General features: G+C 41.2%; 1 protein-coding gene across 4 annotated transcripts in view; it reads right to left on the bottom strand.

Annotated features, from left to right (window-relative positions):
- The window catches only part of STEAP3 (STEAP3 metalloreductase), a 97,495-nt gene that overhangs the window by 30,989 nt on the left and 39,372 nt on the right, over nt 1-27,134 (bottom strand). For 2 of the 4 annotated variants that reach the window (XM_082658220.1, XM_082658221.1), the window contains exon 5: nt 18,622-21,249. The exons of the other annotated variants lie outside the window; for them this stretch is intronic. In XM_082658220.1, coding sequence (XP_082514346.1) covers nt 20,968-21,249 — 282 coding nt within the window. In that variant the 3' untranslated portion in view covers nt 18,622-20,967. Of the gene's footprint in view, nt 1-18,621; nt 21,250-27,134 lie in introns of those variants that run through there. 4 annotated transcript variants of the gene reach the window in all.

Genomic DNA, 27,134 nt, shown 5'->3' with positions numbered 1-27,134 from the left:
AATGTTGTGTTACAAAGACAAACAAAACAAAACAAACAAAAAATACAGTGTTGTGTTAGTTTCTGGTATACAGCAAAGTGATTCAGTTATATATATATATAGACAGATAGATAGATAGATAGATAGATAGATAGATAGATATACACATATATATGTATATATATATTCTTTTCCAGATCCTTTTCCATTACAGCTTATTACAAGACATTGAATATAGTTCCTTGTGCTATACAGTAGGTCCTTGTTGTTTATTTTATATACAGTAGTGTGTATATGTTAATCCCATACTCCCAATTTATCCCTCCCCACCCCTTTCCCCTTTGGTAACCATAAGTTTGTTTTCTATGTCTGTGAGTCTGTTTCTGTTTTATAAATAAGTTCATTTGTATCATTTTTTTAGATTCCACAAATAAGTGATATCATATATTTGTCTTTGTCTGATTTACTTTACTCAGTATGATAATCTCTAGGTCCATCCATGTTACTGCAAAAGGCATTATTTCATTCCTTTTTATGGCTGAGTAATATTCCATTGTATATGTATATCACATATTCTTTATCCATTCCTCTGTTGATGGACACTTAGGTTGCTTCCATGTCCTGACTATTGTAAATAGTGCTGCTATGAACATTGGGGTGCAGGTATCTTTCCGAATTACAGTTTTCATCTTTTCCAGATATATTGGCAGCTTAATTTTAAAATGACCTCCTTCAAGTGATGCTAAGAAGGTATCTCCCAGTTATCCTGAAATTGATTGTTCTGAGATTGTCCTGGCTCTTAGTTCTGTAGATTTTTAAAAAGCTGCTTCACACTCAGCACCATTTCCAGTGACGTGATAAGTCCTAGGAAGTTGTGAGCTGCAAGAGGAGAACAGCAGTATCTGTTTTGTTCCCTGTGCTGTCCTAGAACTTAGCACGGTGCCTGGCATAGAGTAGGTGCACAGGAACCGTTTGTTGAGTAACTGAATGAATGCACAAATGGTGGATGAAAGGGAGAATTACATTTTTAATTTTTTATTCTTTGTGTGCAGATCTGATAAACACTTCATATAAACATATTTGTAAATTAAGAAACAGTAATGGGAAGTACACTGTTAACCCATTACATAGCTTAAGATAAAAGCTTGTGGATACCTTCCCATCCTCCTTGCTTCCCTCTAAATAAAACCCACGCTGAATTTTGTGTTTCTCATTCCCTTGCTTTTTTTTTTTTGTGGTACGCGGGCCTCTCACTGTTGTGGCCTCTCCCGTTGCGGAGCACAGGCTCCGGACGCACAGGCTCAGAGGCCACAGCTCACGGGCCCAACTGCTCCACGGCATGTGGGATCTTCCCGGACCGGGGCACGAACCCGTGTCCCCTGCATCTGCAGGCGGACTCTCAACCACTGCACCACCAGGGAAGCCCTCCCTTGCTTTTTAAAACAGTAGTTTAAAAAAATCACATATGTATGTATTCCATCCTAAATCTTATGTTTACCACCCTTACTTCCTTAAAATAGTTTTTTAAAATCACATATGTATGTATCCCCAAACAGTGTATTGTTTAGTTTTTGCTTGGTTTCTGAAGTTTATAAAAATGCTATCATACAGCTTATTGTTTTTTGCTACTTGCTTTTTCACTCTACATTATGTTTCAAAGTTTCACTGGAGCAATAGGTGGTTTATTTTCATTGCTGAAAAATAGGACATCATTTGAACAGTACAGTTTATTCATGCAGTCCCCTGTCAATGGAATTTAGGTTGTTTCTAGTTTGGGGCAATTATGAACAATACAGCTATGAACATTCTGTTTTTTTTTTTTTGTGGTAGGCGGGCCTCTCACTGCTGTGGCCTCTCCCATTGCGGAGCACAGGTTCCAGATGCGCAGGCTCAGGGGCCATGGCTCACGGGCCCAGCCGCTCCGCGGCATGTGGGATCCTCCCGGACCGGGGCACGAACCCGTCTCCCCTGCATTGGCAGGCGGACTCTCAATCACTGAGCCACCAGGGAAGCCCCAGCTATGAACATTCTTAAAAAATTTTTTAACTGTTAAAATAACATTATACACACATACGTGTACATATAGCATAAAAAATGAAAAGTTCATGAATTAAAAAGTGAGCCCCTCTGAATACCACATGGCAAGGAGACTTGACTCTGACCGCAAAGCCGGCAATGCTCACAGTGCCCTCCCTCCTCCAGCCTGACTTGCGTGCTAATCAGCTCTTCACTTTTCTTTGTTGTACTGTCGCCATTCCTAAACACTACAATTTAGCTTTGCTTGTTCTTTTTTTCCTTTCTTCAGACATCTTTTTTAGATCTCTTTTAATCTGTAGGCGCCCTTTCCATCTCTTCTTCCTCTTGCCATGTTGAAATATTAGGCTATTGTTTTCATCTGTGCATTTCATCTGGCATGCTTTTATTATCTGCTGGGATGTTATTCTGCTCCTTAGTTTTTCTTTAAATAACTGCATGGGATTTGACTTCAATCCTTTTCTGTTACTTATGCAGACATAATATTAGATTTCCCTAACTTATAGAAAGGAGGTATAATTTAAGTTGTTCTACTTTTACAGCTTTAGAATATCCTCTTCTGCGGTTTTAAGTCTTAAAGAACTGTGGTACCTCACTTCCTGAGATCTCCTGACTACTTTTAACAGGATCCTCTTTTTTCCCCCCTTTTCTCTATTTTCCTGACCTGCTCCCTTTGTATTCTATTCCTGGCAGTCCCTCCTCAGTTGGCATTTGTCCTAGATGGGAGCCTGAGCTTGTCAGCTCTGAGTGTTTCTCAGGTCCTGTCTCCACTGGCCCCTTCAGACTCCGCCCTTGTACCACTGCTCTGGGGGTAAGCAGACCCCTCCCTGCATCTAGTGCCCTTCTACAGTTGGCCTGCTGGATTACTTATTTGAGGTTCTTAGGTCTGTCACATGCTCTGTTGCTTCCTCTGACACAGCTGCTGGGATGTGCAGATCTTGTAGGTGTGTCTCCACCCAGTCAGGTTTTAGGGTTTGTGGGTTCTGTGTCATTTAGTTTGTAGTAGTGATTGCCCTTGGGTTTTCAGTTTGGTCAATCCTGGCTGCTCTGTGTATCCTTATGGAGAATTTGAAGAGATTAAACAGTTACACTACCAAGGTTACTGCCTTCCCAGAATCCCCATGAATATTTTTATAGAGTTTATTGTTGTATACCTATAAGAATTTTTCTAAGTATACTTATGGGAGAAATTACAGGTTCTTAGGGCAAATATCTGATATTACAAGGTAATTGTAAATTGTTTTCTAGCGATGTTGTATCAATTTATGCTGTCATTGTCGGAATACAAAAGTCCTTGTTGATCCACATGCTTGCCAATACTTGGTATTGTCAGACTTCTTGATTTTTCATATTTGCTAGATGGAAATGGTTCATCTTCGTTTGAATTTCCCTGAATCATAATGAGGTCAGACATCTTTTCATATGTTTATTTATCCTGCATTCATTTTTTTCAATGAATTGCCTTTCATGTCTTTTGTCCAGTTTTCTTTTGGGTAGTCATTTTTTAAAATTAATTTTAGTTCTTAGAGAATATACTTTTCTCTGTTTTTACTTCACATATTTATGGTGCCTTTTGATAAGAGTTCTTGATATTTTACTCAGGTAAAATTCATATAACATAAAATTCACCATTTTAACATGTGCAATGCAGTGACTTTAAAAATTTTACTCTAGTTGAATATATCACTATTTTCTATTATGCTTAGTGACTTTTTTGTCTTGTTAAAGAATCTTTCTCTGCCCCTTTGTCATAAAGATGTTCTGTACTTTCTCCTTTGAAACTTGAGTCTTTATCTGGAATTGTTTTTAGTAAGTAGTGTGAGGTGGGATTCAATTTTTCCCTATATGTGTAACCAATTATCCCAGCACAATTTATTGATAATTACCTTCTTTTTTCCAGTAACCTGTGATGCTACTTCTGTCATACCATATTTCACTGACTCTAAGAAGCTATCCATGTAACATGTAACATTATTTTGGTGCAGCTAAAAAAGAAAAATTGCTGTCAATTAAAAGATGACATAATGCTTTCTTATTACTTAACATGGTCTATTTTATCCTTTTTTGAAAAGCATTTTTATCATCTATCACTCTTTTGAATCCACATAAGTAAAATATATGTGAATTAAATTGGTTAAAGTAGTCCTAAAATTTATTCACATTTACTTTTGAATCACTTTCTTTTAATTGGGATATAATTCACACACCATGAAATTTACCCTTAGGGCTTCCCCTGGTGGTGCAGTGGTTGAGAGTCCGCCTGCCGATTCAGGGGACATGGGTTCGTGCCCCGGTCCGGGAAGATCCCACATGCCGTGGAGCGGCTGGGCCCGTGAGCCATGGCCGCTGAGCCTGCGCGTCCGGAGCCTGTGCTCCGCAATGGGAGAGGCCACAACAGTGAGAGGCCCGTGTAACGCAAAAAAAAAAAAAAAAAAATTACCCCTTAAAGGGTACAATCCAGTGGCCTTTCAGCACATCACAAGGTTGTATGACCATCACTAACATCCAATTCTAGAACATTTTCATCACCCTGAAAAGAAATCTTGTACCTATTTGCAGTCATTCCCCATTCCCACTCCCTTCAGCCTAGATTTCCATTCTGGACACATAATATAAAAGGAATCAATGTGATATGTGGCATTTTGTGTCTGGCTTCTTTCACTCAGTATAATGCTTTTTAAGGTTCATCCATGTTGTAGCATGTATCAGTACTTCATTCTTTCTTATGGTTGAATAATGTTCCATTGTATGGATATACCACATTTTTGTTTGTTTAGTCCATTTGATGGACATTTTGGGTGATTTCCACTTTTTTGCTATTATAATGCTGCTATAAGCATTCATATACAAATTTTTGTATAAACATGTGTTTTCAATTTTGAGGGGTGTATACCTAGGAGTGGAATTGCTGGGTCATATGGTAACTCTGCGTTTAACTTTTTGAAGTACTGCCAAACCGTTTTCTAGATGTCTAGGTCTTTTGCCTATTTAGATCCAAAAAACTGGGTTATTTGTCTTTTTATTGGTGAGTTGTAAGAGCTCTTTATAGGGGACTTCCCTCGTGGTCCAGTGGGTAAGACACCACACTCCCAATGCAGGGGCCTGGGTTTGATCCCTGGTCGGGGAACTAGATCTCGCATGCATGCCTCAACTAAGAGTTCACATGCTGCAACTAAGAGTCCACACGCTGCAACTAAGAAACCTGTATGCCACAACTAAAGATCCCGCATGCTGCAACTAAGATCCAGGGCAGCCAAAATAAATATAAATAAATAAGTATTTAAAAAAAGAGTTCTTTATATATTCTGGATATAAGTTCCACATCAGATAAATTATTTGCAAACATTATCGCCCATACCGTGGATTGTTTTTTCACTTCTTGGTGATGTCCTTTGAAGTACAGAAGTTTTTTATTTCAATTCATCTATTGTCTTGTGTTGCTGTGCTTTACATGCCATATCAAAGAAACCATTGCCTAATCCGTGGTCATGAAGATTCACATGTATGTTTTAAGAGTTTTATCGTTTAGCTCTTTTCTTTAGGTCTTTGATCCGTCTGAGTTAATTTTTATCTGTGATGTGAGCTAAAGGTCTAATTTCTTTCTTTTGTGTGTGACTATCCAGTTGTCCAAGCACCATTTGTTGAAAAGACTATTCTTTCACCATTCAATAGGCACCCTTGTTTCAAATCAATTGACCATAGGTGTATGGGTTTATTTCTGGATTCTAAATTCTATTTCACTGATCTGTATGTCTATCTTTATGCCAGTCTTGTTTACTGTAGCTTTGTAGTAAGTTTTTGAAAGTCCTCCAACTTTGTTCTTTTCAAAATTGTTTTGGCTATTCTGTGCTCTTTGCATTTGCATATGAATTTTAGGATCTGCTTGTCAATTTCTGCAAAAAAAAAAGGTGGATGGAATTTTGATAGGGATTGCATTGAATCTGTAGATCAGTTTGGGGAATATTGTCATCTTAAAAACGTTAAGTCTCTAATCCATGAAGATGGGGCGTCTTTCTGCTTATTTAGGTCTTCTTTAATTACTTTCAATGATGTTTTATAGTTTTCAGTGTACTTAAGTGTACTCACACCTTTTTGCTAAATTTATTCTTAAGTATTTTAGTCTTTTTGGTGGTATTATTAATGGAATTGTTTAATTTTTGTATTGTTCATTGGTAGGACATAGAAGTACAACTGATTTTCACATAGTGATCTTATATCCTATAACTTTGCTGAATTCATTTATTAGCTCTAATTGTTTAGTGGATTCCTTAGGATTTCCTATATACAAGATCATGTCATCTGTAAACAGAGGTAGTTTTACTTCTTCCTTTCTCATCTGGATGCCTTCTATTTCTCTTCTTGCCTAATTGCCCTGGAAAGACTCCAATACAATGTTGGTAAGAGTGAACATCCTTGTTTTCTTCCTGATCTTAGGAGAAAATCAAGTAGTCTTTCACCACTATGTTAGCTATGGGTTTTTCATAGTTTCCCTCTATCAGGTTGAGGAAGTTCCCTTCTATTCCTAATCAATTGTGTGGTTTTTTTGTTTTTTGTTTTTGCGGTACGCGGGCCTCTCATTGCTGTGGCCTCTCCCGTTGCAGAGCACAGGCTCCAGACGCGCAGGTTCAGTGGCCATGGCTCATGGGCCCAGCCGCTCTGCGGCATGTGGGATCTTCCCGGACCGGGGCACGAACCCGTGTCCCCTGCATCGGCAGGCGGACTCCCAACCACTGCACCACCAGGGAAGCCCAGTTGTGTGTTTTTATCATGAAAGGATGTTGGGTTTTGTCATATGCTTTTTCTTCTGTTTATATCTAGTGAGATAGTTATGTGATCTTTGTCCTTTATTAATATGGTGTATTACACTGCTTTTCCACTTGGTCATGATCTATAACTCTTTTTTATACGTTACTGGATTCAATTTTCTAGTATTTTATTGAGAATGTTTTGTGTCTATATTTATAGAAAGGATACTGGTCTGTAGTTTTCTTGTGATATCTTTGTATGGTTTTGGTATCATGGTCATACTGGCTTCACAGAATGTGTTGGGAAATATCGAAGTTTGCTAGAGCTGCTGTAACGAACTACTACCAACTGGGTGGCTTAAACAATAGACATTTATTGTCTTATAATTCTGGAGGTAGAAGTCCAAAATCGAGGTGGCAGCAGTGTTGGTTCCTTCTGAGGGCTCTGAGGGATGGTCTATACTAGGCCTATTCCTTGGCTTGTAGATGACCATGTTCTCCCTATGCCTCTTCATATTATCTTCCTCCTATGTGTATAACTATGTCCACATTTGCCCTTTTTATAAGGACACAATGATACGTTACATACAACTATAATAAGTAATCCATACATATTGGATTACGACCCACCCTAATGACCTTGCTTTAACTTATTACCTCTGTAAAGACTATATCCTAATAAGGTCATATTCTGAGGTCCTGGGGGCTTAGAAATTCAACATGTGAATTTTGGGGGGACAGAGTTCAACCCATAATAGGAAGTGTTCACATATTTTTTTATATCTGGGAAGAGTTTGTGAAGGATTATTGTTAATTTTCTTTAAACATTAGGTAGAATCCATTAATGAAGCCTCCTTGTCAGGGGCTTTTTTTTAAAAAAAACTTTTATTTATTTATTTGGCTGCATCAGGTCTTAGTTGCGGCGTGTAGGATCTTTTGTTGCGGCGTGCGGGCTCTTCATAGCGGTGCGCGGGTTTCTCTCCAGCTGTGGTGTGCAGGCTCCAGAGTGCATGGGCTCAGTAGTTTCAGTGCATGGGCTCTCTAGTTGTGGCGCAGGCTGTAGAGCACATGGGCTTAGTTGCCCCTCATCATGTGGGATCTTAGTTCCCCAACCAGGGATTGAATCTGCGTCCCTTGCATTGGAAGGTGGATTCTTAACTACTGGACCACCAGGGAAGTTCCAGGGGCTTTTTTTTTTTTTTTTTGTAGGAAGTTGTTTTGATTACTAATTCAATCTTTTTACTTGTTACAGGTCTGTTCAGATTTTGTTTCTTCTTGACTCGGTGTCAGTAGTTTGTGACTTTCTAGGAATTTGTCCTAGAAGGCTATCTAATTTGTTGGCATACAGTTGCTTATAGTATTCCCTTATAATTTGTTTTATTTCTGTAAGATCAGTAGTAATGTCCCTGCTTTCATTTGTGATTTTAATAATTTAAGGCTTCTGTGTTTTATTTTTGATCAGTCTGTGTTTGTCGATTTTGTTGATCTTTTCAAAGAGCCAATTTTTTGGTTTTGTTGATTCTATTGTTTTTCTATTCTCTATTTCATTTATTTCCACTCTAGTCTTTATTTTTCCTTCCTTCTGCTTTCTTGGAGTTTTGTTTGCTCTTGCTCTTCTAGTTTACTCAGATTATTGATTTGAGATCTTCTTTTTAAATATAAGTATTTACAACTATAATTTTCCTCTAAGCACTGCTTTAGCTATATCCTATAAGCTTTGGTATGTTATGTTTCTATTTTCATTCATCTCAAAATATTTTCTAATGTCCTGTGTTATTTTATTTGACTCATTGATATGTTATTTAATTTCCAGATATTTGTGAATTCCCAAAATATATTTTTGTTATTGATTTCTAATTTCTTTCCATTGTGGTTGGAGAACATACTTTGTATAATTTTAGTCTTTTAAAATTTATTGGAACTGGTTTTATAGTCTACTGTATAGTCTGTCCTGGAGAATATTCCCTGTGTACTTGAGAAGAAGGTGTACACTGCTGCTGTTGGAGTGTTCTATAGATCTGTGTTAAGTCTAGTTGGTTTATAGTGTTCAAATCTTGGATTTTCTTATTGCTCTTTTGTCAAGTTTTCTATCCATCACTGAAAGTGGGCTATTGAAGTCTCCAACTATCATTTTTGAATTGTCTGTTTTTCTCTTCAATTCTGACAGTTTTTACTTCATGTATTTGAGGGGTTGTTAGGTGCATATATGTTTATAACTGTTATATATATTTGATATATTGACTCTTTTATTGTTTTAAAATGTTGTCTCCATTAACTAATTTTGTCTTAAATCTATTTGTCTTTTTTCAGAGAGTCATGCTAGTTCACTTCTGGTTACTGTTTGCATAGAATATCTTTTTCTATCCTTTTACTTTCAATCTATTTGTGGTTTTGAATCTAAAGTATTTCTCTTTCAGCCAACAGATAGTTGGGTCATTTAAAGAAAATCCAGTCTGCCTTTTAAATGGAGTGTTCGGTCTTTTTACATATAATGTAATTATTGATAAATTAGGATTTATGTCTCCATCTGGCTGTTTGTTTTCTATATATCTTCTTTTTTGTGCCTCAATTTCAGCATTATTTCTTTGTTTTGTGTTAAATAGACATTTTCTAGTGTACCATTTTAATTCCCTTGTCATTTCTTTTACTATATATTATTTTCTTACTGGTTGTTTTTAGAATTGTGATTAACATATTAACTTATAACAATTTAGTTTGGGTTAATACCAACTTAATTTCAGTATTATACAAAACTTTGCCCCTATATGCTCCTTTCTATCCCCCCTCCTTTGTGCTGTTATTGTTGTATAAATTACATCATTATACACTGTGTGCCCATCAACTCAGATGATAATTACTGCTTTACACATTGTCTTTTAAATCAGATGGGAGAAAATTACAAATAAAAAATACATTTATATATTTACCTCTGTAGTTACCTTTATTGGTGTTCTTTGTTTTTCATCTGGGTTTGAGTTACTGTCTAGTGTCCTTTCAGTTCAGCCTGAAAAACTTCCTTTAGTATATCTTGCAGGGCTGGTCAGCTAGTGATGAATTATCTCAGTTTTTATTACCTGTGAATGTCTTCTTTTTTCCTTCATATTTGAACATATTTATAATGGGTATTTTGAGGTCTTTTCTGTAAAATCTGATATCCAGTTGTTTCCAGAGGCAGCTTTTGTTGCTTTTTTCCCATGGTGTGTGGGTTACATTTTCCTGTTTCTTGCATGCCTCATCATTTTTTGTTGGAAACTGGACATTTTAGATAATATACTGTAGCAACTCTGGGTTCTGGGTTCCCCCTTCCCGCCACCAAGATTTGTTATTTTTGTTTGTTTTTTAGTGACTAGATTATTTTAGTGACATTTATTTTCTCCCTCCCATAAAGTGTGAAGCCTCTGATGTTGCTCCTCAGGCAGTGAAACCAAGCAGGACCCTACAGGGCTCCTGGGCTCAGAAGCCTTTCTGTGTCCCCCATTCCTTGTTTGTAGGGAACAGACTCCAGCCTCCATGACCTTCCCTGAGTCCCAAAGGGCAGATTCAAACAGTTGCTAATCAGGGAAGGGAGGGGATGCAGAAACAAGGGAGGAACAGACAAGAAACAATAGTGCAGCCTTGGGGCAGGGTCCTCAAGAGATACACATAACAATATCTTTATAGAACGGAAACCCCCAACAAATGGAAGATGTCAACATTCTTCATTCCAGAGAAGACCACCTGAGGCCAGATTAAAGGAACCAGAGAAGCTCATCAAGAGATTATCTGAGACCAGATTAAAGGAGGGCAGGCCCTGCACACACCCTAATCTTGTCAGGAACCCCACCCTTGAACTATTTCTGTAACACTCCTCACCAAATCCTCCCAGGTTGGGACACACAGTTTTCAAGGGCAGGAGCCCGCTGTGTCCCCCTTTGCCTGGCAAAGCAATAAAGCTATTCTTTTCTACTTCACCCAAAACTCTGTCTCCAAGATTCAATTAGGCACTGGTGCACAGAGGCTGAGGAGGCCCAATTTGGATATTCCCACAGTCACCTTGGAATGATAGTGGTATTTGTAGGGTTCTCCTTCTCTCTTTCCCTGACCACACCCAGTTGTTAAACCCCACTCATTGCTAGCTTATTGATCTATTGTTTCCAATAATGCCCCAGGGCATAAATGTTCTACAAACTAATCCAATCAAAGTGTGGCTCCTTTGAAAATAGTTTCTGAGGTCTGTGTTTGATATTTGTTCTGACTCCAAGAGGGTTCCTCCCAGCAGTCTTATTCCATAGTTCTTTCATAAACTAGCCACCCTACAGTCTAGGTTGTGTTTTCTTTTAATTTTTTAAAAAATATTTATTTATTTATTTGGCTGTACTGGCTCTTAGTTGTGGCATGCAGGATCTTTTTTTTTTTTTTAGCTGTGGTATGCAGGATCTTTTTTTTTTTTTTAGCTGTGGTATGCAGGATCTTTTTTTTTTTTAGTTGTGGCATGAAAGCTCTTTAGTTGCAGCATGTGGGATCTAGTTCCCTGACCAGGGATCGAACACAGGCCCCCTGCATTGGGAGCACAGACTCTTAGCCACTGGACCACCAAGGAGGTCCCTAGGTTGTGTTTTCTTAAAAATCCATGAATCTCTCCCTCATTGCATTTCACCTAAACCTTCACTGTTCTTGACAGTGCTCTTAGGTTTGAAGTTTTCCATGCTCTGTTGAAAATAAAATCAGTTCCTTTGGGAAGAGATTAAGAGCTACCTATTTTACAGCCTGCTTCTCCACCCAGGCAAAATCTCTGAGCCAGGGCTCTAGAGCTGCAGGTGGGGATGATGACAAGCTTCTCTTTGATCGTACCCCTTCTCTAGGAGCTGAGCGATCACTGGAATGTGATGGCGGCAGCCTGAAGTCCCTTTGTCTTGTCTCTCCTGGCATGAAGCCATCCACCTCATCAGTTGGGGCAAGGGCAGTTGGGCCCCAGTGTTCTCAGCATGCCACAACCAAGGTACAACCTCTATTCTATAAATGGGGGCTGAACAGAAGAAGGGAGCTCCCACCTCTCAACGACACTTGCTTGGAATTAGCCTCAGCAATAGGCAGCTGGGGATAGGATGAGAAACACTGAAGTTCCTTCAACTGAGCTTGAGGAGAGGGAGCCCTGTGTCCTTGGCTGCAGGAGTCTGGAGTCTTTACCTCACTGAGCTGGGAGAGGGAGGGAGGGAGTGGTCTTCGTTCAAGGACTGCACATTCTTGCCTTTCTTACCAATTTTGGGGGGAAGGTTTTCTAAAACATATGCTTCTCCATTTGCTATTTGCCTTTAGGACCATTTTCAGAGGCTTTACATGCTTGTTTAAATAATTTTCACAATTTCACTGGGGAGTGGGAGCTCCTCACACTGATGCTGGAAGTTGATCTTCATTTTTCAAGGATAGTTTTATTGGATTTAGGATTCTTGGTTGACTGTCTTTATCTTCCAGCAATTTAAATATATCATCTTTCTGCCTTCCTGCCTCCATGGTTATCTCAGTAAGGTCAGGCTTCCATAACAAATACCATAGACTGGGTGGCATAAACAATAGAAACTAATTTTCTCATAGTTCTGGAGGCTGGAAAGTCCAAGATCAAAGTCCAGTATGGTCATTTTCTATCTCTTTATTGATACTATTTGGTGAGATACAATTCTCATGCTTTCTTTTAGTTATTTAGACATAGTTTCCCATTAAAAGAGAGTTAGCTATTAAAAAATAGCTAAATTCTCTTATAATTTGTAGATTCTTTTGGATTTCTAGTATATGCAATTATATTATCGGTAAATAATGACAGTTTTGTGTCTTCCTTTCCTGTTCTATATACCATTTATTTCTTTTATTATTTTCTTTTTTTGCACTGGCTAGTACCTCTGGTACAATCTTAAAAAGGAGTGGTGATAGCAGACATCCTTACTTCTGATTTTAAGTGAACTGCTACTAACATTTCACCATTAAGAATGATATTTGCTATAAGTTTTTAATAGATTACATTTATCAGGTTAAGAAAGTTCCCTTCTATTACTATTTTGCTAAGAAATTTAAAAATTAAATCATGAATAGGTATTGAATTTTATCTTTTTCTGTATCTATTGAGATGATAAAAATTTTAATGCAGTGAATATTTATAGAATTTATATTAAACTATACTTGTATTCCTGGAAAAAGTCAAACTTAGTCATGATGTATGACCTTTTTATATATCACAAGGTTAAGTTTGCTAATATTTTCATTTAGGAGTTTTGCATTTATGTTTAGGAGTGAGACTGACCTATAATTTTTTTTCTTATATAATTCTTGTCTATTTTTATTATTACTCATTCCCTCTTAGAATAAGTTGGGGAGTAGTTTATCTTTTTCTAATATTTGGGAGGGTTTATACAAGATGGAATTATTTGTTCCTTGAAAGTTTAGTAGAATTTTGCTGATAAATCATCTGGGCCTTGGGTTTCTTGAGGGGTTTTTTTGGTGGGAAAATTTTAAACTACTGATATGAATTCTTTAACGACTTTAGGAATATTCAGACTTTCTTCTTTTGATAAGTTATATTTTGTCGATTCTAAGTTGTCCAATTTAATCACATAAACTCTGTAGTATTCTTTTATCATCTCTTAAATTTCTGTTTCATCTATAGTTTTGTCTTTTTATACTTAAAATTATTCCTTTGAGGCTTTTCTGTTTTCTTTTTCCCATGACCAGCCTTATCAAAGATTTATCTGTTTGATTGGTTTTATCAAAAAATCAACATTTGGCTTTGTCAGTCCTCTTTAATGATCTTTGTTTTCTATTTCACCAGTTTCAGCTCTTATATGTAGTATATTTCTCTTTTTACTTTTTCTGGGTTGGATTCTTAGTGCATTATTTCCTATTGAGATTATTGATTTCCTTCTAAGTAATATTTTTTGCTGCATCCTCAAATTTTTGGTATGGAGATATTTAATTACCATTTAGTTTTAAATTTTTGAAAAATTTCCATTATAATTTCCTCTTTGATTAATGATTTATTTAGAAATATAATTTCAAAATGTGTGGGTATTTAAAATATAGCCTTTATTCTTGATTTCTAACTTTTTTGCACAATGTTTAGAGAATGTATTCTATATGATATTTATTCTTTGAAATTTATTGAGATTTGCTCAGGTCTAATATGCTTTGAATTTGTTTTCTTGAGGGGAATATAAGTTCCTTATTTTTTATATGAAGCTTGTTGTGTTGTACACACACGTACACACATAATTTTTTGTATGATGATGGATTTGTCCACAGTGTTTTTCTTCTTTATGATTTTGAAGCTATATTATTAAATGCATACAATTATAAAATATTTAATTCTTCCTTTTATCATTCCATAGTGACTCTTTCTATCCCTAATAATGTCCTTTGTCATAAAGTATACTTTATGTGATTATAACCTAGCTACCTCAACTTTCATTTAGTTTGCTTTTGTCTAACATCTTTTATTATACCTTTATCTTTACCTAAAGATAAAAATAAATAGCATATAACTATATTGAAAATCCAATCTAGTCATCTCTATCTTTTAATTCAAGGGTTTAATTCATTTATATTTATTGTGATTATTGATATATATGTGGATTTGTTTCTAACACCTACTTTTTGATTTCAACATGTCCTGCCTTTTCTATGCTATTTTTCTCTTTTCTTCATTTTCAAGAATTGTTTGTTTGCTTTCTTATTTCATTTTTCCCCTCTTAAGGTTTTGGATGTTATATTTTTAGCTTTTTAGTGATTTCCCCTGACATTTTTCCAGGCTTATTGAACAAAATCTAAATTAGTCCATAATTTTCCCCTGCCCCCAAATACAAGGGTCTCAGAACATTTTAACTCAATCCTTTACTCAATCAACTTACACATCATTGTTATCTGTCTTTTAGTGTGCCCTTAAAAAAAAACTACATCAATAAACATTATTATAATTTAAATAGGTGAGGCTTATTTATATTTACCTTCACAGTCACCATGTCTTTACTCACCATACCTTCTAGCTTTTCAGATTCCCCCTTTAGGATCATTTTCCTTCTACGTGAAGTGTACTTTTTAGAAGTTCTTTAGGTAAGAACTATTGGTAAACTCTCTAAATTTTTGTATTTTTCCTTCTTTCTTGAAAATCAGTTTTTCTAGATTTACAATTTTAAGTTGACAATTATTTCCTCTCTGTACTTTCAAGATATTAGATTGCTATTTTCTGATTTCCATTAATTTGTTAAGAAGTCTGTTATAATTTCACAATTTTAAATGATCTGTCATTCTTCTCTGGCTGCTTTTAAGGGCTTCTTAGTGTGTCTAAGTGTGGTTTTATTTTTAAAGTTTGCTTTCCTGCTTGGTGGTATGCATTGTTTTTTCTGGTTTTTTGGATTTCAGTCTTTATTACCTTTGGAAAATCCTTAGCCTTTATTTTTTAAAATTTGCCTCTCCTCCATTCTTTCTTTCTGGAGCTCCAGTTATTTTCATGTTAATCTTTTTATTTTAACCTCTGTCTTTTAACCTTTTATATTTTTTAATCCATTTGTCTCTTTTTTGAAATCTGGGTAATTTCTTCAGCTCCGTTTTAGAATTCATTAATTTTCTTTAGTCTGTTGTTAAATCTCTCAAATTAGGTTTGTTTCCAACAGTTTTTCATTTCTGAAGGTTCTATTTTTCATCATGCCTGGTCCTTTCATAGTGTCTCATTGCTTACTTATTTTCATGACTCTACTTTTTAATTCCTTAGATATTTAGTATATCATTATTCTATTTTGATAATTCTTTTCCTTGGAGCTGTGTTTCTGCTGATTCTCCCCTGTGGTTTGTGGATCTTAGATACTGAGTTCCTATTTGGTTAATATGAACTGAGTTTGCTTTTCTCCAGAAAGGACTTAAATTTGCTTCTGCCAGGAGCCACGGAGAGCATTGTTTTGTTCATTTATTTGCATGTGCATGTGTATTCCCATTTATTTTCTGCCTGGTGATTTCCCTTACCTCCTGAGAGTTCAGCAGTGTATTAAAAAGTATGTTTTGTTTTGTTTTTTTTTGTCCAGGAACTAGTTGCTTTATAACAGATAGACTCTTCAGGAAGTTAAGCCCTAATAAATTCTTTAGTTGGGTAAAAGTTTCAGCTGTTGGGTAAAATTAGATTTTCAAGAGTAGGCTCTGCATATGATGGATATTATAGAAATAAGCTAGGTTTCTGATCCAATAAATAAAATCAACACTCAGTAAACAAGGGGTTGATTATTCACTTTATGGGAGAATTAGCAGTGGAAACTTTTGGTTGCCAGGTACATCAAAGGTTCCATTTATGACTGTTCATTTCTGAACAGAGAAAGCAAAAATGAAGCCAAAGCATTTTGAGTAACTATTGGAGATCAAAGTGAACTAAGATAAACTGTCTGGAACTATTACAGAAATTGGTGGGGGAAAATAGAATTTAACTGAACAAAAATTCTACTTTGCACACTCTCCAGGAAACACAATTAGTATGTTTCATCTTAGACAAAAACTGTTCTAAACAAGGTGTTTTGTTTTAGGTTAACCTTACCATGTTTCTCTCGTCAGGTCCTCTTTCACTTTCTCCAATAATTACTTTTAAACTTCTCCTCCCTCTTCAACCCTCAGGGCCAAAACAACTTCCTTCCCTGTCACTCTCAACAGATGGCATTGACTACTTTTCTACGAAGGGTATAGACATCATCAGAAGAGAACTTCCACACCTTACATCACCAGGAGTAAATCCTTCCCTCATTGGCCCCTATTCTTTTCTCCTAATTTTAAAAGACAAGTTGGCACTCCTCGTTAAAGCCACCTGTTCTCTGGACCTCATCTCTTCCCATACCTTCTAGGACTTTGATCTCTCTCTCTCTCTCTCTCTCTCTCTCTCTCTCTCTCTCATCTTCAACCACTCCAGGTCATCTTATTCTTTTCCAGAAACATTTAAAACAGGTTCAGGTCAGAACCATGGGAAAAAAATAACCAGCTCTCCTTCTAACCCCCTATATCTACAATCCTCTCTTCCCCCACTTCACAGCCAAATCTCAAAAGAGTATCTAGAACTAGCCTCCATTTCCTTACTTCTCACTCATTCCCAATCTTGATTTTATCCCCAACATTCCATTGAAATTCTTACCCTAAAGTTTCCATATTTCAAATTCTGTGGACATTTACTGGTCTTCACCCTACTTGACTTCTCCATAGGATTCAACACTGTTTCACACACTCACGTGAGCGCACACACACTCTCTTACACTTCTTTAGCCTTTATTTTAAAATGTCATTTATAAAGAGGGTCAACAGTGTTTAGTTGAATATCGTTGTATTTCTCTCAATACCAACTTATTTATTGTAAGATTATTACTTATAATAATTACTACTCATTATTAGTATTATATGCATGTTAGTGTAAATTAGACTTTGCATTTATTTATACTTTATATTTGAATCAAGACCTTATATTGATTAAAAGAACTACACACATAAGTAGGTTATATTATTTCTGAATTTCGTCTTAGGTTAGTAGAAAGGAATTTTCAACATACTTGTTAGAAAAAGTTGGTGCTAGTCTGGTGGGATTGAGAGTTTCTGCTCTAGTGATGCCAACTTCCTCTTTCTAAAGAGATCCAGGGCAAGTGGGCTTCTGTACTTCCAAGGGTACCCTTCATCGCTTTGAAACAGATTCAGCTTTTCAAGTAGCTGAATGATAATTCTTCTCTTTAACTAATATGAGTTATTTTGGTTGTTCTTTAGTTCTTATGTGAACTGCCAAAATAATGGATACTTTTTCATTGATTTTATCATTTCTTTTTAAACTTAACTCTCCCAGCATTATGCGTGGGAGGATGCAGAGTAGAAAAACAAACCTTCAAGCGCAAGATTTTTTTTTTTCTTTTTGAAAATTATTTGTTGTGAAGTTTTTTCTGGCCACGTTTCTTATTTTGGAAAACTCTTTTCATGGGCTCAACATGGCAAAGCCATCTTGCGGTTATTGTTCCCAAGAAATGGTTTTTAGTCACTAGGCTGCTTTCTGCATGTAGGTTTCCTTCTTATTTCCCAGTACAGTACGACATTTCTGGTTGCTTCAGTAGAAAAGCAACTGACTGCATGACAGGTGGGTGTTCTGTGAAGAGTTCCTGTTTTCCTGATGGACCCAGGGCTGATGGGTGGGTCTACCTGGAGGCATCCTACATGGAGCACACGGAGTGCAAGGCTGTGGCTCTGGTGGAGTGTTTTCTCCCTCTGCCTTTAAGAGAACAAGGGGCTTGCAGCAGCATCAGCAGTGTACAGAGGCATATCTCACCAGGGCAGCCAGGGAACCAGAGTCCAGAGGAAGCTTCATGGGGCAGAGATGCACTGGTCTGTGGGCCATAGACTATAGCACAGCAGAGACAAAGGAAGCTGTCTAAGCCCTTGTTACTCTGTCTGAGGATCAATACCATGTGTGTAACCTGGGAACTTATTAGAGATGCACAGTCTCGGGCCTCATCCCTGAGCCATGAATCCAAACCTGTGTTTGAACAAGATCCTTATGCAACTCCTGTGCGCATGACAGTTTGAGAGGCACTGCTGCTGTAACCTACATTAAAGCCACAGCCTTCAGACCACAGCACAGACACTGCTCCCTCCAGGAAGGCTTGCTGGTACTCCTTTCACATATCCTGGCGCTTCGTCACCTGGATCTCGTCCATATCCTTACTGGCCTTGTCTCTGCAGGTCTGCATGTCCCCTCCTCAGAGGTGAGCTCTAGCCCAGATCACTCTGTGCTCACTTTGCACGCTGCCTGACTCAGAGCAAACGCCAATCAGGAGGCTCACCAGGCCAACGAACGAATGAATGGGCAGGTGATCAGTGCAACAGAAATAAAAGCCTGAAATTCACGGGAAGTTAGGTGTTTATTTTTGCTGCTTCTCCGACAAGCTCTACAAGGTAAAAACAAAATACACAAACAGTTCCAGTAGCATAGATGTTAAACGTTCAACCTCAGACCATGGCATTTAGGGTGTCCAGAGCACTTTGGTTCAGGCACTTTTGTACCCAGAGGCACATAGAATTTCCCAGGCTGTAAGGGAGTGACTTGCTCTCATGGGGGTGCTGTTGCCAGCTGCCTGATGAGGTAGGGGACAGCAGCAGACACCAGGTCAAGGCCAAGCACACAGCCCACCCTGCCTCTCAAGAGCTGACTGTCCAGTTTGCGGGTGGCCAGGTCCTCTGCTGCACCTGTCCCCGCCTGAGGAGCACCTGCGGCAGGGGGTGGGCGGGGAAGGGAAGGGAGCACATTAAACTTGGCTCTGTGTCAGCATCTTTGGTATAAGGAAACATCCTGGGCCTGGGGAGGGCCAGAGAAAAAGGGCAGCCAATACCGACCGGGGTTGATAATCTTTGGTGGGCCCCAGCTGCCCATGTTCTCCCTGCCTCCTTTCCAGCAAGCCTCTCTGAGGCCAAGGCTGCCACTCCATCAGGGCCCATCTGGGAGGCAAGCTTGTGCCGCTCAGCCTTTGAGCTGCAGATGGAACACATCTGCAGGAAGCAGGCAGCTTTGCCTGCACTGCCTCACCTCCATCAGTCACTGGCCCAATGAGATATGCTTGCACTTGGCTCTTTTCCCTTTTCGCTAAAGGACCCTAATGTGCTTCACAGCCATGAGCTAGTGCAGTCTCTGTGGGGAGGCAGGAGCATCCTCTCCTGTGGCACTCTTGGGTCAGCTTTTGCCAGCTGCCTCTATTCCATCCTAAGATGCCCTCTGGCCCAGGAGACCTAAGACTATAAGCGTGACCAACACCCCCATCCTGGGTACGTCTCACTGATGTCCTCCATCAGGGCCGCACCCCTCTGTGTTCAAAGATGACACATCATCCTGATTCTGCCATGGGCTGGGGGCCCAGCCGAGAACAGCTGATTCTCTCTACAGGGGAAATAGAAACAGTTTCAGTAGGAATCAGTGAGGGATGGCATGTGATTCAAGGATACACGTCCTGCAGCCTCTTGTGCTTTGGAGCAGCAGGGTTTCAGATTTGTGGCTTTGGAGGAAAAGGCCCTTCCAGCTGTTTTGAAACATAACCCTGCATTAGGAGGAACTTGGAGCCAGTGTGGTTTTCAGGGTGCTTGGAAGGCAGGCTCTCTGCCCGGTAGCAGCAGAAGGTATTTGAAGAGGTCCCCAGTGTCCTTCCACAGAACCAGTTCAGTAAGGACAAACCATCCTTCAGCCCTCTGGATGGGGTCCCAAGAAGGGCGGGGCTGTCACGCTCAGCGCTCTGGGTCTTGTTTTCCCCTCCCCCGAACCAATTTTTAAAGGGTCTGCTCTAGGCCTTCCTGGGAGACATTCAAACTAATGATTTACAAGGTGAGAAGGCACAGCGGTTTAAAGAACGGGCATCACCAACTTAAAGGAAGGAAAGAAATTACACTTGTTCTCAAGACAGGGTTCATTAGTGGTTCTGGCAAGGAGGTGACTTCAACACTCCCAAGGAGGATCAATTTGCAGCTGCCGTGGTGACTTCTGACTTTCAGGAAAAGATCTCCCAGCTCCGGGAGAATTAGGGGGAGCACGCTCAGCTCCAATCCCTCCCCCTTCCGATCCCCCAACCTGGCAAAGGATGGACCTTCAGGTGGCACCCAGGACAGACACAGGCTCACCCCCAGTGCCCTCAATCCAGCCTGGCCTCCTGCTGCAGCCAAAGAAGGAGCTGCACCCGCTGCTCACTGGTGACTCGTCAGCCCTGTGCACCCAAATTGGGCTCCAGGCAGAGCTCCTGTCTGTCCTGCCACCTTGGAGCCCCAGTTCTGCAAAAGCCTTGGGAAAGTAGCAAAAAGGGGCAGGCGGGGAGGTGCACAAATGGATGGAAGTCACCAAAGTGCAGGCCTCTCACTGCCTTTTCTGTGCAAAAAGTCTGTGCATCTCTCTGTCAATGTCACAGTAGTGTGAGCTGCTGTTCTAACATCTGACACTTGCTTTTAAATCTACAGGTTGAAATCTCAGGGACTCAACTTTTTAGCTAAGTAAGTATAATTGCAAATCCTGTTATATATATGAAATACATATGGACATACATATCACACACAGGTGTGTCATTCTGAATATTACCACACACATCCCAGGAATTCAGACCTCAACCCACCAATCCGTGTGTAATTCTGCTGTCCTGCATGATCAAGGCGAGAAGTCCTGAGAGACTCTGGGCACTGTCCTGCCTGTGTCTGGCAGGTGCCTGTGTCAGGCACCTCACACATGGCTTGTCTTCTGGGCCAGGGCGCAGTCCACTGGCAGCGTGAACTTGACGGCGCCATCCTTCTCCCAGCCCCTCCGGATCCTGGAGAGTCTGCGGCTGAAGCAGGGCAGGAGAAACAGGCCTTTGGCCAGGATGACAACACAGGGCACCAGCAGGGTTAGTGTGAAGGTGGGGGGCAGGTAGAACTTGTAGCGACTCTCCTCGAAGGCGCGGGTCCAGCCGTAGGTGAGCGTGTGCAGGGTGCTCAGAACCAGGCCCACAAAGCCCAGAGTGGACTGCCAGAGAAAAGGAGGCTAGAATGAGGGTCAGGGTGAGGACGGACACAGCGATCCTACCAATGGCTCGTCTGCTTATCTGGCAGAGGGCAAGGAAGGAGGGCAGCTTTAGTGGGGCTCTGTGTTCAAATCTCAGACCCGTCACTCACTCTCTGTGATCTTATTACTGTCTAAACTCTCTGAGCCTCAGTTTCGCCAAGAGAACAATGCTCATACGTCAAAGTATATAAGGACTCATTGATTCATAAGAATGCTATAAAATAACAATGCTTGGGGACTTCCCTGGTGGTGCAGAACCCGCCTGCCAATGCAGGGAACACGGGTTCGAGCCCTGGTCCGGGAGGATCCCACATGCCACGGAGCAACTGAGCCCGTGTGCCACAACTACTAAGCCCTCGTACCACAACTACTGAGCCCGCGTGTCTAGAGCCCGTGCTCCGCAACAAGAGAAGCCACCGCAATGAGAAGCCCGCGCACCGCAACGAAGAGTAGCCCCCGCTCGCCGCAACTAGAGAAAGCCCACACGCAGCAACAAAGACCCCACGCAGCCAAAAATAAATAAATTTATTAAAAAACAGAAACAAAAAAACCCAATGCTTTTCTCCAAACTGTATTATTCATAACTCTGGTGGCTGCCAGAGGACTTAAGATGGAATTAAATTTAAAGAAGTTTAAAAACATGTTACTAGTTTTGTGTATCTTTTCATGTGTACAGAGTCATGTGTCTGCTAGCATATCAAAATCATAATTTCAGAGATAATATTTGGCACAAGATACAGCCAGGTAAAAAGTGAGCGGATCTTAAGTTGGTTTAAAGATAAACACAAAGGGGCTTCCCTGGTGACACAGTGGTTGAGAGTCCGCCTGCCGATGCAGGGGACACAGGTTCGTGCCCCGGTCCGGGAAGATCCCACATGCCACGGAGCGGCTGGGCCCGTGATCCATGGCCGCTGAGCCTGCACGTCCGGAGCCTGTGCTCCGCAATGGGAGAGGCCACAACAGTGAGAGGCCCGCATAATGAAAAAAAATAAATAAATAAACACAAAGGAAAAATTTACTTGGCACATGGATTTGGCACCAATAGTGAAGGTGACTCACAAGGGCTTGCAGGCCAGTTGTCCTGACGCTGTATATCAAGCCCACAGCATCTTTGTGATGCTTTCTGTGGGTGCTGGTCCCTCACCTCCTGCCCATGCTCTGAGCTATGAACACCCCAGGTACAAACCCCACCAGGATTACTCTCCTGCCCGGAAGGAGATTAGTGATGCTGGGGAGATCAAGACCATCACAGACCCAAATGGAAATGGTCCAAGCCTTTGAGCGGCAGAGCATCTTGCCCCTTGAGCCAGGTGTGGGCTTTTGTGGGTCACTTCCAGCCATGAGCAGCTCCTTGTCACCCCAAGTGCTATACAATCATGACTTTCTATGGGAAGTGTGATGTGAAAATAGCCAGGAAGTGATGATCTGTAACTCTAGCCTCTGGGAAGCTTTTGCACGTAGGGCTTCTTGCAAACTACAAATGATGCCTTCCGGATTCTACTGTTGGCGTTAGTCTCAACTGACACTGTGACCCTCAGCAAGTTGCTTAATTAGTCTCAGTGAGAAGGAAGTGATTACAAAAGTAAAGTCAGAATTGTAGGGAAAGTGCTGTATAGATGCAGCATTCTCCAGCCCCCAGACCCGGCAGGCAGTGGTGCAGAGCAGAGGGCAGCCAGGGTTAGGACTTCGTGGAGGGTCGAGAGGAGGGGCACAGGGCACCGAGAGATTCCAGGCGGGAGAGACCTGTGTTTATTACACAAGGAATGAAGATAGCAGTGACCCATCAGGCGATGAACACATCTGCATTTTCTCCAACGAGACACGGCAAGGGTTTAATTGAAACGTGGCAGCATGACGATCCCTCAGGGTGATCTTTACGGGTTGGTTTTGAGCTTTCCACAGAGAAACTGTAATCAGGCCTCCTGGATTTCCTTCCAGCCCAGCTTGTCAGCATCAATCCAGGGGCTTGGCTGGGGGACACTGTCTTGTTTGCACTCCCCCCAGACACGGCTCTAAGTGGGTCTGATTCTGCTACCATGTCTCATTCTCAGTCCTCCCTAGCATGAGGGTCGCTTTGCTGCTTACACCTTCTCCGGTATAAACACCAGGGCGGTGAACCTCAGTAAGTGGAAGCACATGGTTCAGAAGAATTGTTTGTAATGCTTTTACTAAAAATAATAATGGCTATACATACAAGTTCATAGACAGGTTCACAAGTATAACATTTTTGACCCTAAACAAAATGCTAGCTGCCACAAGATCCCCAGCCTCTATCCTTCCTAGCCATCTCTGGTTCTCTTTGGCTTTGTGACCACTTAAGGATATGTTTATTACATCCTTAACAACTTCCTGGCTCAGCACAGCCTGTTGGGAAAGGCCATGGTTGGCTCTATGCTCCCATCCACGGCTACTTCACATGTCATGTGCAAACGGTCAGCCCCCAAATGGAAGCCTCTTTGACTGTGAGTCAAGTGTAACCAAATCCTTCTCACCTCCAGACGTGTCTATCAAGATTCCAAATCTCGTAGCAACTTCTGAACTACACCAACTTGTTCTAAGTTCTGATCTATTGAAAATGAAGTCTGGGGTTAAAAAAGTCCCCAGCACTGAGAAAATATTTGGGATTAATATCCAGCCTGTATAGAGAACTCTTAAATTCAACAACGACAAAAACAAACAACCCAATTCAAAAATAGGCAAAGGACTTGAATAGAAATTTCTCCAGAGAAGATATATGAATGGCCAATAAACACATGAAGAGATGCTCAACATCGCTCATCGTTAGGGAAATGCAAATCAAAATCACTTCACACCCATTAGGATGGCTACTGTTAAGAAAACAAGTGTTGGCGCAGATGTGGAGAAATTAAAACCCTTATGCACTGCTAGTGGGGATGTAGAAGGGTGCTGCTACTATGGAAAATGGTAATGGAGGATCCTCAGTGAATTAAAAATACAATCACCGTGTGCTCCCGCAATCCCACGTCTGGTATACACCCCAAATAACTGAAAGCAGGGTCTTGAAGAGTTATTTATACACCCATGTTCACAGTAGCATTATTCATAATAGCTCAAATATAGAAGCAACCCCAGTGTCCACTGACAGACAGATAAGCAAAATGTAGTATCTCTATACAATGGAATACTATTCAGCCTTAAATAAGAATAAACTGCTGTCACAGGCTACAGTATGGATGAACTTTGAGGACATCATGCTAAGTGAAATAGGCCAGTCACAAAAAGACAAGTACTGGATAATTCCACTTATATAAGGTGCCTGTATGAGGTAGTAAAAATCACTGGCCCAGAATGTAGAATGGTAATTGCCAGAGGCTGGGAGAAGAGAGGAATGGGGAGTTAGTGTTTAACGGGGACAGAGTTTCAGTTCTGCAAGATGAAAAGAGCTCTGGACATAGATGGTGGTGATGATTGCACAACAAAGTGAATATACTTAATATTACTGAACCGCACACTTCAAAACGGTTAAGGTGATAAATTTTGTTATGTTACTTTACCACAATAAAAAAAAAAATTGGGGGCCTTCCCTGGTGGCGCAGTGGTTGAGAGTCTGCCTGCCGATGCAGGGGACGTGGGTTCATGCCCCGGTCCGGGAAGATCCCACGTGCCGCGGAGCGGCTGGGCCCGTGAGCCATGGCTGCTGAGCCTGCGCGTCCGGAGCCTGTGCTCCGCAACGGGAGAGGCCACAACAGTGAGAGGCCCGCGTACCATAAAAAAAAAAAAAAAAAAAAAAAATTGGGGGAAGGAAAGGCCCCAGCATTGACCATCAGGAATAAATCTTGAACTAGCCTGACAACCACCTTGTTATTCCCCCACCAGCTTCCAAGTCCCAAACTGTTGCTCCCCTCACTCAGGCGAATTTACTGGGCTTTGCTGAGATGGCTGGGACGTGCCTTTTTACCCCTGAGAGTTTAGCGGCCTGAGGCGTGGTTTTCAAATCTGGCTACGTGGTAAAATCATCTGGGGAGCATGGGGAAAATCTTAATGCCCAGGCGCTGGTCCCAGAAAATCGGATTAAATTGGATAGCGGTGGAGCTCAGGCATGGTAGCTCTTATAGGCTCAGAGATGATGCTGACATGCAGACAGGACTAAGAACCACTAATTTAGGAGACTCTTATCACCTGAGCCCTTCTAACTTCAGGTTCAGAAGTCTTCAGGGTCCCTCTGCCCAGGCTATTTGACTGGGGTGGACCCGGTCCTTCCTGTTCCTTAGACAAAGACCCATTGAGGGCCTGAACGGGCTCACACTCTGCATCGTGAAGCTCTCCCAGATGCTGCAGCAGTGAGAAGCCACCCAGGCCTGGGAACTGAGTCCTGGTGGCCCCAGAAAGGCCTTAGCACCTCCCTCAGTGACCTGCCCTGGGGCGCCAGTGTTTGGCCCATGTTCACCACTGTCCCCTGCCCTAATCTGGAGAGCGATGGACTGTGCTGGGCAAACAAGACCTGCCCTGGGAGAGTATGAAGACCTTCTCCTGCCCATATATCCGCTTCCCTTTGCCATCCAGAATCCCGTGTGATTCCAGATGGCAGGAGGCCCCAAAGACCAGCCAGTAACAAAGGGCCTTCTGACTTTCCAATCCCAATGGGAAGCCTGGGTGATTCCATCACGTTTGTTTCCCTAAAACTCTCTCTCCTTGGGAACAATTTTTAAAATCCCATAACAGTCAAAGGAAGCCAAAAGAAAGGGAGGCATCCTCACGGGGCAATTAATAACGCCCACAACAAGCTAGGGCCATTTTTATTATATGTAAGCTTGTTAGCAAAAAAGAAACAGCCAGGTTGTTGTTGGCCGCTGGTGGTGATCCATTACCGTGGCGGGAAGGGGCTTTGGACAATTGCTCACAAAGCTGGAGTCAGCACAGGGCTCTGTTATTATCTCAGGCAGGTGGCAGGAGTGGGCAAGGCCCCAGGAAGCTCCTCTAACGGTGGGACAGAACCGAGGTGCTAAGAGCCGAACACTAATTTCTCTGTCCAGGCGAGCTGCACCGACTCGGGTATTTGGCAATCGAAGAATGTTTAACTGGCTTAATTAGGAGCAGTTAGCACAGCCGAAACCAAACCAAAACAGTAGGAACAAAAACACCCAGACAAACAAAACCCCCAATTAAAAACTTCGAAAACAGCCTCAGGAACAAAAGGATACACGCAAGCACAGGTCACGTCTGTGGAATCCACACCCTGTTTTGATGGCTTTCTAGCTCAATAAATCATTACAGACCCAGGGGTCAGGCCAGGCCCACTGAGAACCACGGTGTCTCCACAGCCACTTTGTAAGCCCTGGTGACCTGTCGCAGTCATTCGTGGCTGGGAAAGGAAATGGGGTCCAGGTAGCTCCTTGTTCTAAAGCAGCGCTCACCTTACAGGAGAAGGTTGCAGCTCACCTCAAAACCTGTACGGCCACTACTGGGTGCATGTATACATGTCGTCAGCACAAATCCTCCCAACGACTACAGGAGGTGGATACAGACAGGTCAGGATGCAGATGCTTGGAGACGCTAAGGAACTGTCTAGTGGTGCAGGGCTGGTAAGTGTGGTCTTGGGACTGAAACCCAGGTCTGCCGGCTCCACAGCCTGCGTCCCCCACCCCAGAGATTGTCACCTACTGCATCACGTGCACTTAAGTCACCCAAGGAGCCTATAAAAATAGACTCCAGAGCCGACCCCGGGCATCTGAGTCCACAGGTCAAGGGTAGTCCTGGGTAACTGCATTTCTCCAAGAGCTCCGTGACTTCAAACTTTTCGATGGCGGCTCCCATTAAGAATCACATTTTCATTACTGCCCAGTACACAGTGAAGTATGCCCACATATGTAATATAACTACTGAAT

This window comes from Grampus griseus (assembly GCF_964374135.1).
Source record: "Grampus griseus genome assembly, chromosome: 7".
NCBI lineage: Eukaryota > Metazoa > Chordata > Mammalia > Artiodactyla > Delphinidae > Grampus > Grampus griseus.
The sequence above is the reverse complement of the archived record's forward strand: the minus strand, read 5'-3'. Positions and strand labels throughout refer to the sequence as shown.